Genomic DNA, 17747 nt, shown 5'->3' with positions numbered 1-17747 from the left:
GTGCCTCTTATCGCGAGAAAAAGAATTCGAGGCAAAGTCAGTGGACAGAGGGCGCAATGTTCTCTTCTCGCGAGAGTTGTGAGCGACCATCTTGCTCCCGCCCCTGACAGAGCCTCTTGCCGGGGTCACTGGGACGCAGAGCTTACTGTGCGGACCCTGGTTGACCATGCTGTCCCGGGTGGTTTTTTCTGCGGCCGCCGCAGCGGGTAACCTATCTACACCCTAGTCCGGGCTATCAGGGTGATTGCAAAGGAGTGCGTCTAGGGTTACTGGAGGAGGTGGGAGGAAACGGGGTGTAGGAAGGCGCAGCAAGACTTGGCCCCGAGTGGGGAATGAGTTGCGCCGCTCACTAGGGGCGCGCGTGGGGGTCTTGGGAGACTGGAAAGAGGGGTGCATGGCCTTAGTGGGCGGGCGCCGCGGGGACCGAGGAAAGGACAGTCCAGATTTCACCTTGACCTTGCTGACCTGCGCCTTGTTTGTGTGCAGCCCCCTGTCTGAAGAACGCAGCCCTCCTTGGTCCAGGGTAAGTAAGAGGGGTGTAATACTTCCTTCGTCCTTGTTTTATCACCTCATTTCACTTCTCTGTAACCCCCTCTTAGCTTTAGGCCCGAAATTACCTTTCTTTAGGTAATTTTGAAAGGCTTAAAGCTTCATTCAAACACTGGTGCTCCTGTAACTGTCTGGAACATTGTGTTATCATCTCATGGCAAAGACTAAGAGGGTAAGTGATGTGTTCTAACTAAACTAGAAGCTGGTTTTGGTGTCTTCTAAGCCCCGCCCCTTTCCCTTGTGACCTTCATCTGGACTTAGCTGCCAGCTGCCACAGCGGGAATCGGGAGTTTCTAGATTGCATACCCAAAAGCAAGTTTTATTAAATAAAATAATGAAGCATGTTATTTTTAGTCTGTCTCCCAGATTCCGACTTTTACTGCCAGATCATAAGAGTCAGAGAAATCATTCATTGACTCAGTAAATATTTATCTTGCCACTTATATGACAAAAGATAGAAAAATAAGTAAGGCTAACCTGTTTTCGTGGAGCTCAGTCTCTGAGAGGAGGCAGCTATAGAATAGTACTTTAGAGCAAAGACTCTAAAGCTAGGGTTATATCTGGGTCCTCCACTACAAGCTGTGTGACCTCAGTTTCCTCCTCTACAAAATGGAGGTAGTAGTATATTATGGTTAGGAGAACTAAGACTTAATTCCTGTAAAACTCTAAAAACAGCATTCCATATATAATACATAGTATGTGATAAGTGTTGACATCTGTTTTTAATGTTTCATAAATCATGTTAGTTTTCTTTGGAATTTCTCTTTGCATCCAGATTTAGCCCTAAATCTTGCCAAAATTTGACAACTATTTTTGCCTTGAAAAAATGGCTTTTAATGCACCTGTAATTAACTTTTGTGTGCAATAAAGTGAGGCTGCAATCGCTTCCAACTTACCAGAGAAAAAAGATTCCATACAATCAGGTAAACCATTTTAATAGAAGTCATAAATAAATAATTACATATGTAAGATGTAAGGAACATACTTGATTTCTGTTTCACCTTCCATATCTAATATATGGAGAAGAGCAAGGCTCTTCCGCCAAATTATATCTGGACTTCTAACCATTCTTCCACTACCACTGCTACTGAAGTGTGAACCACCATCAACTTTCACCTGGTCTATTTCAGTAGTCTCTTAACTAGTCTCCTTGCATCTCTATTCTTGTCCCGTTATAGCCCATTCTCCTAGTAGACTTAGGGATTACTTGAGGCCCCCCATCCCCCACCCCAGCAAAACCCTCCAGAGCTCCTCATGCCACTGAAATAAAATCCAAAGTTACCATAACCCAGAAGGCCCAACATGAATTGATCTCCTCCTACCTCTTAATTTATCTCCTTATATTCTCTTTAAGCTCGCTCTAGCCATGCTGGCTTCCTTGTTGTTGCTATGAAAAGCTTATTGTTGCCTCAGGATCTTTGTACTTGCTCTCCTCTCTTTTCCCCAGGTCACTGACTCAAATGTCGTCTGACCTCCTATCAAAAAAGCTTTTTCCCATTCCATTGCTCCCTAGCTCCTTACCTTACCCCATTTTTCTTCATAGACTTTCAGCAGCCTGGAATTGTGTATGGACATACACACTCACACTTTCTACAACCCCACTGGAATGTGAAGGCTGGGACCTTGTCTGTTGCTATGCTCCCAGCACCTGACATAAGGGTGAATGAATGTAAGATTGGGGAGGCCTTTAATAAAAAGGATATGCTCGAGATGTTCTGAAGGCTGTTGGGGTTGGCAGCCATTTAGTGAAAGCCATTCCAGGCAGAAGGAGCAGCATGAGGCATGTTGTTTGTTTTTTTTTTGTTTGTTTTTGAGAGCTGTAAGTAGTTCCATATGGCTAGAGGATGGGAGAATGGAGGAAGAGGATAGAAGATCTGATAGGTTCCGAATCATGTATACTATGTTAAGGAGTTTTGTGTAGGCAGGAGAGCCTGTTGAAGAGCTTTAAAGTCAAATTTGCATTTTAAAAACATTGGTACAAGTGTAGAGGGTCTAGGTTTAAAGGGGTATTTGTTGAGAAGCAGAGAGACCAGGTTTTGGATTAAGTAGTTTAGGCCAGAGATGAAGAGGGCTTGAACTAAGACAGCCAGCTCAGGAGAGGATTTGAGTTGGCCTAAAGCAAGTTCTCTAGTTCTGTGATTTAAATCAGTGGTTCTTGGAGCGCCTGGGTGGCTCCGTTGGTTGAGCGTCCAACTCTTGATCTCAGCTCAGGTCTTGATCTTAGGGTCTTGAGTTCAAGCCCCATGTTGGGCTCCACACTGGGCACGGAACCTACCTAAAAAATAAAAACAAAGGGGCGCCTGGGTGGCTCAGTCGGTTAAGCGTTTGCCTTCGGCTCAGGTCATGATCCCAGGGTCCTGGGATCGAGCCCCGCATCAGGCTCCCTGCCCCTGCTCCCCCTCCCTCTGCCTGCCACTCCCCCTGCTTGTGTTCTCTCTCTCTGTGTCCAATAAATAAAAATCTTTATAAAAATAAAAAGAATAAATAAACCAGGGGTTCTCATCCTGGAGCAGTATTGCCCTCCAGGGGACATGTGGCAATGTCTGAAGACATTGCTGGTTTTCACCACTGGGTGAGAGGGGGGGATGCTGACTGGCATTTAATGGCATAAAGGCTGTGGGGATGCTGCTAATCACTCTACAGTGCACAGAACAGCCTTCCATAGCAACAAAAAAATGTCTATACTGATGAGGTTGAGAAATCCTGATTTAAATGAAAGAATCTTGAGCATGATTCTCAAAAAAGTCGGTAGGCTAGGTAATACATTGGGAGGCAGAAATAATCTTCAAAAGATAAAAGTGTGAAACCAAAATCAATGAAATAAACTTTTACATTGTAAAGGGATAGAGGTAGAATGGGGATGTGTGGGACAAAAACGTACTGAGAATTTGAAGGATACTGAGCTTGACAGCATACATAAAAAAGACTAGAGGATTTTGTTTCATCAGAATTTTAATGAGATACTATGCTGTGACTGCTAAAAATGCAGTCTTGGGCTGTTGGAATATGAGAATAGTTTACAAATCCATGGTACAATAATTCAAGCTCAGTAATGGCATTAGCAAGTTCTCAATATTTGTAGGATGAATGAATTGGTGAAGCTGTATTTAGAGTATTATCTTCGGTCCTGTATACCTCACTGTAGTAAACAGAACCAGAGGGCTCCCTGTGGACAGTCAGGATTGTGAGGGAACTGAGATGTTTAACCCAGATACATGGGCATAATGTATGTTACATAGAAAAATAAAATTAGAACTAATGGATAGATCGGTTTCAGGTATGTACACAGCAGTTCAGTTTAAAGATGAACATAATTAGAGCTATCCAACACTGAAAAGGCCTGTTTCACACAGTGGTTGGTTAGCACCCCATCACAGAGAATAATCAAAAAAGTCAAAGTCCTGGCCATCAGGGTGCTCACAACACAGTGGAGATTTAATAGCTAATTGCTTACATGGAACTTTACTGTATGCTTAGCACCATTCGAAGCAAAAATCCTCACAGCAGCCCTATAAAATCATATTCTTTATTCTCATTTTACCTAGAGAAATTTGCAGTTACAAAAGCTTAATCTACTTGCTCAAAGTCAAGTGGCTGGTCTAGGATTTAAACCCAGATAATTTGGCTTTAAAGTCTACGTTCTTATATGTTGTAATTCTAATAGTAAACATACAAAGTGCTAGATAGATGACCTTTAAGACCTGCAGAATAGCCTTTAATTTTGTGTCATTGCTGCCCGTAGGGTATTGCAGGCAACAAGGATCTTCCACACAGGGCGGCCAAGTCTTGCCCCTGTACCACCTCTTCCTGAACATGGAGGAAAAGTTCGTTTGGGGCTGATTCCCGAAGAATTCTTCCAGTTCCTTTATCCCAAAACTGGCGTAACAGGTAAGCATTTGCCCAGTGTTTGATAGTATGTTTAGATGGTATAGTTTACGTTTACCTAGGATTTTAGTGGTCTCTTACCTCTTCCACATATACACAAAATGAAGTCAATCAAGTAAATTGTGGAAGTAATTCAGTGGAACAGTTGTGACTTGTCTTTGAAGTAAACGTGGTTGGGATTTTAACTTTATAGTATTGTCTCCATTTGTTGATACACCACATCCACTGAATGCCAGCTCTGTGCCAGGTACTCTTCTGGGCATACAGTGGCAAGCTGAGGTGGCTGCCATCACGGAACACACATTCTGTCATAGGATAGACAGTAAAGAAATGAGTAATTGTAGGATACATTGTCAGGTAATGGAAAGAGCTTTGGATTAAAATAAAGCTAGCTAAGACAATAGAGGTTATTGTATATATACATAAAAACAGAAATTGGGCCATGTTTATCAGTTTTTTCTTTTAAGAAGGCATACACTATTCTGAAATCTTAAATTTTTATAATGCAGTCTGCTTTCACTTATATTAATTAAATAATATTAAACCTCACAGCGGTCCTGTAAGAGATTTTTATTACCAAGAATAACTAGAAAATAAAGAATTTGCAGAGATTTATTCTCTCTTTAGTGACTGGGTTGGACTTAAACCCAGGTTCTCCAATTCAGTATTCTTTGACAGCATCCAGGGGCCTTTCTTGCTCCAGCTACTGCTGTGACTAGGGAACACTGGAAACCAAGATTTTTGTGGGTTTTTTTAACCCTCCAGGGAGTGGCCGAAAATCGCATTTCTGTAATGGAAATTGCAAGAAACATTAGGGTCCACAGATTCCCCATGGGAGATAAAAATGTACCTACGATAGGCTTTTTTGCCAGTTCACAGTTGAAATTTTTAATTTACATTCAAATTTAAAGTTTATATATTGGAGGCAAATTTTAAAAAGAGCTGCTGAAACTTTTTATGGGAAACTGGATAAAATACATTTGAGACTGTTAACCTTTTTATTCTTGTAATAACACCGTAACATCCTTTGGTACTTGTGTTGCTCAGAAACACTGTAAAATGCTGCCCTTTAAGGGGGCAGCTTTGTCCTTGCCAATATCTTCTGAAGCACAACAGAAAATCCTAAAGAAATGTACATCATGGTTTTGTGTCCTTTCAGAACCCACAGCCTGGTATTAAAGAAAAAGATAGCTATATTTGAAGCATTATAACTATAGTACTATAGGTACTATAGGAATTGAGAATCCTGATACTGAAATCCTTTTACATACATATTACTTTCTATTAGGGTTTTTTCGTTTGATTGCTTGCTTGCTTATTTCCAGTGTCAGGTTCCTATTCAATAAAAATAGGCAGGAGTGGATAAATTTTATCCTGACCAGTATTCCCATTCAATAAATAGTATATTTTGCTGCACAAATTACTTAAGCAGTTGTGCTAGGCACTCTACATAATTTCTCAGTTTCCTCTACCCTGTGAAGAAAGTACTGTTCCCATTTTACAAACGAGGAAACTAAACTCAGAGATAATTTATATTGCTCAGTTTCTTCTGTGTTGCAGAGTCAGATTTCCTGGAGTCCAGATGCTTGTTTCTTTTTCAGCGCTACCATACTGCTGCTCAGTGCGGGATTATTTATAAATCCAGCTACTTTAAATCATTATATAATACCTTCAATCATTATATAATCAAATGTAGAACTTTCTGTCTTTCCTTTCAGATATAGTGTATCCATCATAAAATAACTTTTCCTTCTTTTAGGACCCTATGTGCTTGGAACCGGACTTATCCTATATTTTCTGTCCAAAGAAATATATGTGATTACTGCAGAGACCTTCTCTGCCATATCAACAATAGGGTTGCTTATCTATGTAGTTAAAAAATATGGTGCCTCTATTGGAGAATTTGCTGATAAACTCAATGAGGTAAGAACTGTAAACCTGATTTGTCATTTTAGACTATGTTAAAAGCATCAGTACCATCAAGTGATGTTTCTGATGTTAATGTTAGGGGACAAGCATATAGAAATGAATCTAATTACAATGATTAGAATTATAAGTGTTAATGTTGGTCACTAATTAGAGATAAATTTTTTTAAATCTACAAAACTTTGTCCAGTTTTTCCATAGTTATGTTCATTGGACAAGATATTGCATAGCTATTATGAGCAATTATTTTTAAGGATTTGTGCATTTCTCCCTGTATGTGTATATGCTGCTTGAGGGGTGTTTTCACAAATGAGGACTGTAACTGAGGAATCATAGAATGAAGCTGTTTTTGTTATCCTTTATGCTTTTGCTGATCTTTGTTGTAAAATCAAAATTGCAGCAAAAAATTGCCCAACTAGAAGAGGTGAAGCAGGCTTCCATCAAACAAATCCAGGATGCAATTGATATGGAGAAGTCACAGCAGGCCCTGGTTCACAAGCGTCATTACCTTTTTGATGTCCAGCGGGTAGGTTTCAGAACCTTCTAAGGAAAATAAAGTTACTCATTTGTGTGCATTTAGAATTTTATGAGGAATGGTTGAATATGTTGAGCATATTTTATTTAGAAAAGAGATTCGGGTGGGGCTTGGCAATTACAGCTATTTATATATTTAATATCTATCAAGTGGATAAATAGTTATTCTAAAATTAGAGTAAAAGTTAATAAAAGAACATATGTTGGATCCACACAGAAGGAAAGTAGTCATTAAATTACAGCTGACTAAAAAATGGTACTCACTATCTAAGGCCATAGGTGAAATACATGCTGTGTGGTTCATGTATGCTTGCTATGAGGAAATCTTAACTTGACATACTTGCTCTGAGGAAATCTGAGACCTTGTATTGCTATTCACAAAGCAAATTCAGATAGCTGTAAAGCTTTTTACCATGGTCAGGGCATCATTAGATTCTAAAATACTTCATTTCTGAAACATTTTTAGGAATATGCTCAAGTATTTTTTGTTTTAAGATTCACATTGTTGTTTACTTTGAGCCCCTGCTTCATGCCTGGTATTTACAATGAGATGCCCTTATATTGAAATTTTATGTTACAGAAGCACATATGAAATGAAAAATGAGATGCTGAGGTAAAGTATCTGAAATGGTAAAGATCTAGGCCAGTATTTCTTAGTGTGGTCTTAGTACCACGTGTATCAGTCCTCTTTGGTGCAGGTTTATGGACCCAGTCCAAGACTTGTGCAGTCAGAACCTCTGTTAGGAGCTATCTAAGAATCCATATTTTTAAAAACTGATCCCTAAAGATTCTTAAGCACATAAATGTTTGAAAACCTCAGGAAACTTTAAAACCTCTTTCCATACATATTTAGATTTCAACCAGAGAATGCTTCCTATCTCATACATGATATGTACACACAAAATCTGACTTTTGAAGATGTAGCTCTTTAATAAGAATCAGATGGTAGTCTTTATGTTTTTACTTGTTTATGAAATATTTAATGACTATTGATTGAGCTTTTCCTGTGTGGAGACTCTGGTCAAGGCAGGTGTTTGGGAATAAAAGAAAGTCTGTCTTCTAGCCAGGGGTTGAGAGAAGCACAGAAAAAAAATAATTGAGCAGATAGGAATGTCAGTGGTAATAAGTGCTATGTAGAACAACAAACTAGGAAAGGAAAAGAGATTTTAGAAGAAGGGAGTTAACTTTTATTAGGCAGTCTGAAAGGCCTCTAATGCGTTACTTGAACAGACTCCTGAAGTGTTGGTGCAAGGTATGTGGACTTGTGGGGAAATAGTATTTTAGCAGAGGGAAGAAAAATCTTAAGGGCCCTAAACCTGGAAGCTTACTTGGTATAGTCAAGGAATAGTAAGGAGACCAGTTGAAGCAGAATGGGTGAGGAGAAAAATCCAAGTAGAGAGTGGTCAGGGGCTAGATTGGGTCAAGCCTTGTAGGCTTCTCTGTGGACTCTGATCCATCCTCTGAATAAGAAAATCACTGAAGCTTTAAGCAGAGGAGTAATACGATCTCACTTGCCTTTTGAAGGGTCACTCTGATTGCAAATAGCCTTTGGTCTTTTAGCATTGGTTTGAAATGCCTACAAGTTAGCCAAGTAGAGTTGTTAGGTTTAGACTATTGGATATATGAGTCTGGAATTTATGGGGAAAATTCCAGAATTCGAGGCTGGAGATTTGGGAGTCATAAGCTGACAGGTGGTACTTAAAGTTATAAGACTAGAACATGGTGGAGAAAAACCGGTGAAAACAAGGACAGTTCCAGTGTGTAGTCATCCTAGTTATGGTCAAGAAATAAAGGGCCTAAGAATTTGCCATGGATTTAGCAACATGGAGGTTATTGGTAACCTTGGTAAGGGCTATTTTAGGGAAGTAATGGGAGTTCGTTGAAGAAAAGGTGGAAGGGAAGAAATTGGAGTCAGAGTATAGACAACTGTCAAAATTGTCAAGGCATTTTACTCTAATGGTAGGCAAAGGAATTAATTGCTAGGAGGGGAGGATATAGGAATCGAGATTTTTTTAAAGGATGGAAAGTATAGTTACACATGTTAGTGTCTGATAAAAGGAGAGAGAGAGGAAAATTGATGCAAAAAAAAAAAGGGAGAGAGGTGCTGGAGTGATGCCCTTCAGTAGGCCAGAGGGCTTGGAATATAACGTGTAGGTGGAGGGGCTGGCGTCGACAGCTCAGCCACAGTTACAGAAGGGAAGGCAAAGTACACGAGTATGGATTCAGATAGACTGGTTTATGTGGTGGTAGAAGTGTGTGGAAGTTCTCTTACTGTTCCCCTTTTCTCAGTGAACTAGGATGAAGGTCATTGCTGAGAGTGAAAGTAGTCAAGGAGATACTAGAGATTTAGGAGAAAGAAGACCAGGAGGGTGAATGGACTAAAGAAATGTACTTAGAGATATTAAAGGTCTACTTGAAATTAATACCTCTATTTAACAGGCAGACCTATAAAGATTCTCATTACAGACTAGAAGATAACATTCCTGTCACTGTTATTAATTCGATATTATTCTTGAGATAGTAGCTGGATTCGAGAAGAAAAACGAATAAGAGGTATATAATTTAGGAAAGAAAAGGCAGTTATAGGTTACCTGATTATATAACTAGAAAATCTACGAGTATCAATATAATTATTAAAATAATTTTAATTTCAGTCAGGTGTCTGGGTATACCATTAATATCTATAAGTGAAATCAGTACCCTTCCATATACAAATAACAGTCAGTTAGAAAATACACCAGAAGAAGATAAACTGTCTAGGAAAAGATGCCTCAAGTAAATTTCACTAGAAATGTGCAAAGTTTTTATTTCAGAAAACATACAATGCTTGTGAGGTGTAAGGTGCTAAGAACCTTGTTCTTAGATTGGAAGACTCAGTGTTATAAAGACATCAATTCTCCCTCCTTTAATCTCTACATTTAACACATTCCTAGAAGGAAATACTTATAGCTTGGAGGGAGGGGATGTTGGGACTTGGACAAATTGATTATTAGTTAAAAAAAGGAAGAAGAAAGGAAGGAAGAATAACCAGGAATATTTTGAAAAAGAGAAGTAATGAGGAACAGTCCTGCCAAATATGAAAACCCATTATAAGATATAAGGAGTTGTAAATAGTATGGTGCAGTGCATGAATAGAAAGTCAGGGTGGCACAGCACAGATCTAGAGATCCAGCTAAACGCTAAGGCAGCGTAGACATGGCAGTTCCATTGTAAAAGGGAGGTAAGTGGGCACTTGTGTAGAAATAGGGTTGGTTTCTTACCTTTGACTTTCTGCTAAAATAAATTTCAAACAAATTAAAGATCTTCGTAAGAAAAGAAGCCATAAAGTAGAAAAAAAGAACACAAAAAAATACCCTTGGAGTTGACAAGGCCTTTCTAATAAAGATAACAAAATCTAGAAACTTATGTATGGTGACAAGACGTTAACTAGACTTTGGTGGTTTCACAATGTATATGAAATATCGAATCTGTGTTAAGCACCTGAGATTATACTTCAATTTATAAGAATTTTAAATTACACCTCAATTTTTAAAAATTCCATGGATCAAGAAGATGTGTTCATACACACACACACACACACACACACACACACACACACACACACACACAAAAGAGAGTACTGCTGAGCCATCAGAAAGAATGAAACCTTGCCATTTGCAATAACATGGATGGAGCTAGAGAGTATTATGCTAAGTGAAATAAGTCAGAGAAAGATTTCACTCATGGAATTTACGAAACAAAAAAATGAACATGGGGGGAAAAAAGAGAGGCAAACCAGGAAACAGACTCTTAACTGTAGGTGACAAACTGATGGTTACCAGAGGGGAGGTGGGTGGGGGATGGGTGAAATAGGTGATGGGAATTAAGGAATGCACTTGCTATGATGAGCACTGGATGTTGTATGGAAGCGTTGAATCACTATATTCTACACCTGAAACTAATATTACGCTGTATGTTAACTAACTGGAATTTAAATAAAAACTTGGAAGAGAAAAAAAATAAAAATTTAAAAAATCCAGAAACTATAAGAGGAAAAGTTGTTAAATTGATCTCATGAAAGTTTTACGTGTAAAAATGAGCATAAAGTTAAACGACAAACTGGGAAGAAGATGTGCGTTCCATGTAACACAAAAGGATAGTTAGTTACCTTAGGAAAGACCAACATCCCAGTAGAAAACTAGGCATAGGACACAGACCATTCATAAATAAATGTAAATGGTTTCTAAATATGTAAATGTTCATACGTAAATGTTTAATAATGACGTTGAAATTCCTGGGTTTTTTTCTGCTTATGAGAATAGAGAGTAAAAGGTTTTATAAATATCATTGGTCAGGGTTTGAAGTGATAGGCATTTGTGTTGCTGGTAGGAGAATGAAATAGTACAACTTTATGTGGAATGTGACAGTATTAATCACAGTTTAACAGCATGGGCTTTATAGCTTGGCTCCTTGTATTTGGATCTTGGCTTCACAATTTATTAGCTCTGTACCCTTGGACAAGTTCCTTCTGCTTCAGTTTCCTTGCTGTAAAGTGGATATAATAATAGTAACTATCCCATGGTATGATTACAAGACTTAACTGAATTGACACACAGTTTTTAGAATATAGTAGGTACTCAACATGTTATTACAGCAAGTATTTTTTTTTTTTGTTAACTTTATTTTTTATTTACTTATTTAAAGATTTTATTAGAGAGAGCGAGCAAGCGAGGAAGTGAGCACGAGCAGGGGGAGGGGCAGAGGGAGAAGTAGACTCCCCGCTGAGCAGGGAGCCAGATGTGGGGCTCCATCCCAGGACCCTGGGATCATGACCTGAGCTGAAGGCAGACGCCTGATGACTGAGCCACCCAGGCGCCCCATTTACAGCAAATATTTACACATAAGTGCAAAGACATATACAACAGATGCAGCATTATTTCTGGTAAAATTGGAAGCAATCTAACGTATTAATAGAGCTTAGTTAAACTCTGGATTATGGGACCCCAGTATAGTAGAATTCAATGTAACTTAAAATTGTGGGTCTAGATGTTATAATTAGTAAAAGTGATGTGTGTGCGTGTATATATGTGCATGCCTGCCTATACCTGTATTTTGTTTATTGAATATTTCTGGGAGGGATGGAATACAAGAAATTCAGGAAGATGGTGGCCTGTGGGCGGACTGGAAGAAACTCACTATATGTACTTTTAAGTATATTTTTACCATATGCTATTAGAATTTATTTACCACATACATCTCTTACCTATTCGTATTAAATAATTTTGCATAAAATACAAGAAAGTGGTGTTGGGGTATTCTAACCAACAGAATCCGCAAAGTGGAAGTGATCCTTCAATGATGCCAAATTTTTCATCAATTCTTAATCTTGCTTCAGAATAACATTGCTATGGCACTGGAACTTACTTACCGGGAACGGCTGCACAGAGTATACAAGGAGGTGAAGAATCGCCTGGACTATCACATCTCTGTGCAGAACATGATGCGCCGAAAGGAACAAGAGCACATGATAAACTGGGTGGAGAAGCATGTGGTGCAGAGCATCTCTGCACAGCAGGTGCGTGGTGTTCTGAAGCTTCTGGAGTTGTATGGGCCTCTGCTGGTGCTCTGTTAGGATAGGAATAGCTGGCAAGGAGTCTGTTAGGATAGGAATAGCTGGCAAGGAGCCTAGAGACGCTGGGGTCGTCCTGGTTCATTGTTCTGGGTAGTGGTAACCTGGAAGATGCTGCACGGCTACCTTGGTGGCTTTTCTCCCCCTCAGAATTTGGTCACCAAAGGGTCTCTCGCTGTGAAACAGCGGCAGATAGTTGAGAACACTGATTGTGGCACACTTGTATTCAAGTTCCATCATGTGGGAAACGCTAACGAACATATTTCATTTCTCTGTACGACAGACTGGATAAAGCTCTTTCTGAGTCCCTTCCATTCCCTAATTCCATGATCTCTACTCCCATTTCCTCGTCCTGGCCGCTTACATGATTGGTCTTGAACAGAAAAGAAATGTGTTTTATTACTGACCTAAATTTGTTTTCCTTTTTAAAGTTTATATTTTTTTAATTATGACTTGATTTTTTCTTTCCCAAATATTTAGGATATGTAGGCATTTCTGATCATTTTCTGTATAACCATCAAGGACTAGAAGAACAGGGTCTACCAACATTTAATGATTTTTTTTTTTCCACTAAATTGTCTTTTACATAATTTAGAAATGGAGAAAACACTAAAAAAAGAAAATTATTTTTATTCTTAACATTTCTATGTTATTAATGTTTGTTAGGTTGCTCTTTTTCAAGCAGCTGTTAGCTGTACAAGCTAACATTAGTGGCACATGGTTACAGGAGTGTCTGGCTTCAAATTCTATATAGATTTCACTCATAAAAGCTGTGAACCGGGAGATTTTAACTAATTCCCTGGATTTGCTTAGAATAAATTGCATCTCCCCAGTGGTACATAAAAAATTCCTAGTAGTCTGTTGTCATCTTGAGATTCTGTAGGAACTTCAAGATCTTGTAGGAGCTGTCTTTTAAAATTACAGTATTTATACCTGCTTCTGTGATTTGGAGAGGTCTAACCAGATTTCTCTTTCCTTATCACAGGAAAAGGAGACAATTGCCAAGTGCATTGCAGATCTAAAGCTGCTTGCAAAGAAGGCTCAAGCACAGCCAGTTCTTTAAATGCATCTATCCCGGTGGAGACAGCTAGGAGCAATTGACTAAAGAAACTAGTCCATGTAACAAAATCTTTCTGTATTGCTGTCTACTGAAGTTACACTTAACCTTTCCTAAAAATGAAAAGTTTGTTTCATATAGTCAGAGAATTAAAACAATCTATTGGCCAACGAGATGTTTTTCATCCTTCTTGCTCTGTATTTTGAGTTCCACGATCACTTTTGAATGAGCAGTTTGCTGTTAATAAAATTTGTTGGCTGACTAATGATTACCAAGTTATAGTATAGATTTGTAATTAATTCTACCATCTTACACTTCATTTATTTTTTTTATTTCATTGATTTTATTCAGTATTGTTCTATATATCCTTCCAGAAAGGGGTCACTTTTCTGTTTGTAGAATTGCGCTAGTCTTGTCTTTGATCTCCTGTTGAGTTCGTAGGTGTTCAGAATGGTTTGATAACTGTCTAGCTGAATTCCTGGGACCAGACAAAATTTAAGTCTCCTACTCCTCCACCATCTTGCTCCTCCCACCCTCTTGCACTTTATAAGTGATAAGTTGAAGCTAGGATTTTCAGGTTGCATAATATTCTGAAATATTTTAACATTTATCATATGGGTAAAAATTAAACATGTCATTGAGATAATTTAGTGGTAAGCTATTTCTGGCTAACTGACAAGTTATAGGAAATTTAAAGCTTTTTATTCTTAAAATAACTAAAGGAAATGTATATCAAATCACATTATTGGCTTTATTATTTTAGTAGTATGTCTATAGAAAATATTATGGGCCCAGTGTGTCATAAAATTACCCTCAAGAGGCCAGCAGGTAAGTCAGAAAATTCTGCCTTTCCATAGGTTTATCTGCATTTAATTCTCCCATACTTCTATAAGGATGTACTTGTACACAAAGGACAACTTACATAATAGGAAATATTTGAAAATATGTACCATTTGAATAATTGCTGTTTTCACTGACTTACTAGGATTTTAATTTATGTAACAGCCGATGTCAGGTCAGTATTTATTGGTGGCTAATGTATTCATCTGCTATAGAAATCAGATTGACATCTTTATTGTTACTTGAAGAGATTTTGCTAGGTCAGCAGAGGTGTTCCAAATTATTTGTTTAACAAAGGATTTATAAATACCTAGTTTGTGCTAAGCACCATCCTGTACTGGTCAGACAGATAAAATTCCCTCTCAGAAAGTTAAAAATCTAGAAAGGCAGTAAGAATATATGAACAATAGAGACTTTAGCACGGGTGCTTTGGGAGTATAATGACAAGTACCATTTCCAGTAGTGTCACTAGCCTCATTCTTGTATAGAACTATCAGTCAGCGTTCAGTTAGAGAAGCAGAACTACTAGGGTAGAGGTTTATACGGGATTTGACTTGACACTGTCGTGGGAGCTGGTTAAGCATGGCTTTCTGAGGCTGTTACATTTGTTTCTGATGTAGGAGCTTGAAGTCCAAGAGCAGGCAATAAAGAAGGGAAGATGGCTGTAAAGTGGGAGACACAGGAACAAGTAGAAATCGCAAGCACAGATTGAAACCCTTGCCATTTTTATTACCTCGGACTTTGATAGTATGACTCCTGGAAAAGCCTGGGTCCTTTTTCGCACATACCTTGTCCAAAGGTTAGAAAAGCTTGAAGGGTGATCCAGGGAAAGGTTGGGAAGTTGCAGGCCCACCTTCCAACTGGTGAGCCACAGATGAGCAACAACATGTATGAGCTACTAAATAGTTGTTGCTTCACATCTGCCCTCTAAAATTGCTCAAGAATTGAATGCTCACTCTTAACCAAAACATTCAGGGAAGAGAATTCTGGAAAGTAGGTCAGCCTAACCCACTTGACACATTATGAACCACCACAATAACTAGCCTATTAATAAATGTTAACCTGAATGAATAATACTTAAAGCAAAAATCTAGTCCCAAGAAGTCAATGAATATCCAGTAAAACGGAGAGAGCAGGAAGGTGACAGGTCAGAAAAGAAAGGCTGAGCTGGCATTTGAAAGAGGAAGTTAGCCAAAAGAATGAGGAGTTGGGTCCAGAAAGAAGGAGCAGCATTTGTGATTGTAGAGAAGCTAATGTAGGAGAGTAACATTTTTAAAATTCAAGAAGTTACTCGAGTGAAATACAAATAGGAGTTATATTAGGGTCCTTAAATACTGTGCTTAGCAATTGGATTTTGTTCTGAGGACAGGGGAGCCAGTGAAAGGTTTTAAGCAGAGGAATGACAACTAATTTTTGTTTCAGAAAAGGCACTATCAACAGTAGAGGACAGTTTGGAGAGAGGCAAAGCTAGCTCAGCTTCAGGTTCATTCTAGCCAAAAGACGTTGAAGACCTTAACCAAAGGCCTTGTCAGTGAGGTTGGAAAGGAGGGAATTGAGAAACACTAAAGGCAACATTAGTGGGACTTGAGTGTGCAGAATATAGAAGAAGGGAACAATCAATGTGAGTCACAGCTTTCTTGCTTGAAAGGGAAGAGAATGGGAGGTACTATTATTCACTGTGATTTCAAGAAAGAGAGTGAGTCTTGGAGCCATGAAAGAATATCAGTGTTTCAGAAATGATAGAGAATTCCGCAAAAGAAGGAATAGCCAGTTACTGGAGGAAAATTGGGAGAGAGCAGTGTCAAAAATCAAGACTTTGGAGAGTTCCATGTCAGAAGAGCCACTTTTTCAGAGAGATTAAGAGGACTCAAAGTGCCCATTAGAGTTAATAGCTTGGAAGTCTCTGGCCCTTCTTAGAGTAGTTTTGTTTGAATAGCAGGGACAAAAGATAGATTACAGTGGTGGTAAGGGATTGAAAGGCAGTGAGGAAATAGACCTACACAAAATAATTTCCAGAACACTACTTACCCTCACTTGTATTGTCTACACACATATTAGATACCTTAAAGACATTTCAAATGTAAGTTAAAAATAGATCTCTTAGTTTCCACCCCTAGCCTGCTCTTCACTAAGTCTTCTCCATCTCAGATAATGGTACCACCATTCACCCAAGTTGGTCAGCCCAAAAAACTAGGAGTCAGCCTTAGTCCCTTTCACTTTTTTTTTTTTTTTAAAGACTTTATGAGAGAGAGCAAGCACAAGGGGGGTGGGGAGGCAGACTAAGCTGACTCCCCACTGAGCAGGGGGCCTGATGATGATGTGGGGCTCCTAGATCCCAGGACCCTGGGACCATGACCTGAGCTGAAGGCAGACACTTGATGGAGTCACCCAGGCACCCCACCCTTTCACTTTTCTGTCTAATCCATCAGCAAGTCTTGTTTACCTCTATTCTCAAAACTGATTATAAATCTGTCCCCTCCTACTACTGCCTAATCCAAGCTGCCATGTTTCACTTGGGCTACTACATTCTCTGTTGTCACACTTGCACCCCTTTTATTATAAAATGTAAGTCGAATCCTATCACTCCCCTGCATAAAACTTTGTAATGCCCCATTTAGAATAGACTAATCCTTAGCATTATTCACAAGGTGTACTATATGATCTGGTCCCTAGCAATTTCTCTGACCTCATCTACCACTCTCCCTGTTCATTCTGCTTTGGCCACCTGTTCTTTGCTGTTCCTCACACGTCTAAACTTTTCCAGTTTGCAGACTTTGCACAAATTCAGAGCTTCCCAGACAGGTTGCCACAGATGGCAAATATGCCAGGAGATACTACTCCTTAATATGTGGGGCAGCCAGGCTGATCCTCGGGCCAATGATTTCAGGCTGAGAACAGCTTCATCTGGGGCTCCTCATCAGGCCACTTGGTCTGAGCAGATTCTGAGAACAGGCCCCACAGTCCCCAGAACCAGAGAACCGGATGACTGATGTCCTGCACTCAGCAACACTGAAACATTGCCAAGAGAGAGTGCTCTGCCACCCGGACATAAGCAATAGTGGCTGGTTGTAGAGCACATGCTGCTTCTGTTGGGCAAGGGGCCATGGATGTGCTGGAGGAATTTGTTTACCTGTGCCCAAGGAGTATGGTGTCAACCCAAAGTGAAGCCAGCCAACAGCCAGAAGAGGTGATAAGCCGAGCAGGGGTCCTAGAGGCAAAATTCCAGACCCCAGCTCCAAATCTCTACCTTTAAATTATCAGAAATGTATTTCTATGTGGTAGATGTGGTTTGGGACCTACCAACAGGCTGTGTGGTGATTGGCTGTGCAGTCTGCAGATTAGAGTATC

The 17747-nt window shown here is 39.3% G+C and overlaps 1 protein-coding gene across 1 annotated transcript; it reads left to right on the top strand.

Annotated features, from left to right (window-relative positions):
• Positions 1–37: 37 nt before the first annotated feature.
• On the top strand, positions 38–13834 carry ATP5PB (ATP synthase peripheral stalk-membrane subunit b). The gene is made up of 7 exons (XM_032421629.1): positions 38–206; positions 487–523; positions 4292–4437; positions 6194–6357; positions 6761–6886; positions 12269–12448; positions 13488–13834. Exons 1-7 carry the CDS (start codon positions 167–169, stop codon positions 13563–13565), a joined length of 771 nt encoding a protein of 256 aa, XP_032277520.1. The 5' UTR covers positions 38–166; the 3' UTR covers positions 13566–13834.
• Positions 13835–17747: the final 3913 nt, after the last annotated feature.

This window comes from Phoca vitulina, unplaced genomic scaffold, assembly GCF_004348235.1.
Source record: "Phoca vitulina isolate PV1807 unplaced genomic scaffold, GSC_HSeal_1.0 scaffold2, whole genome shotgun sequence".
NCBI classification, from domain to species: Eukaryota; Metazoa; Chordata; class Mammalia; order Carnivora; family Phocidae; genus Phoca; species Phoca vitulina.
The sequence above is the reverse complement of the archived record's forward strand: the minus strand, read 5'-3'. Positions and strand labels throughout refer to the sequence as shown.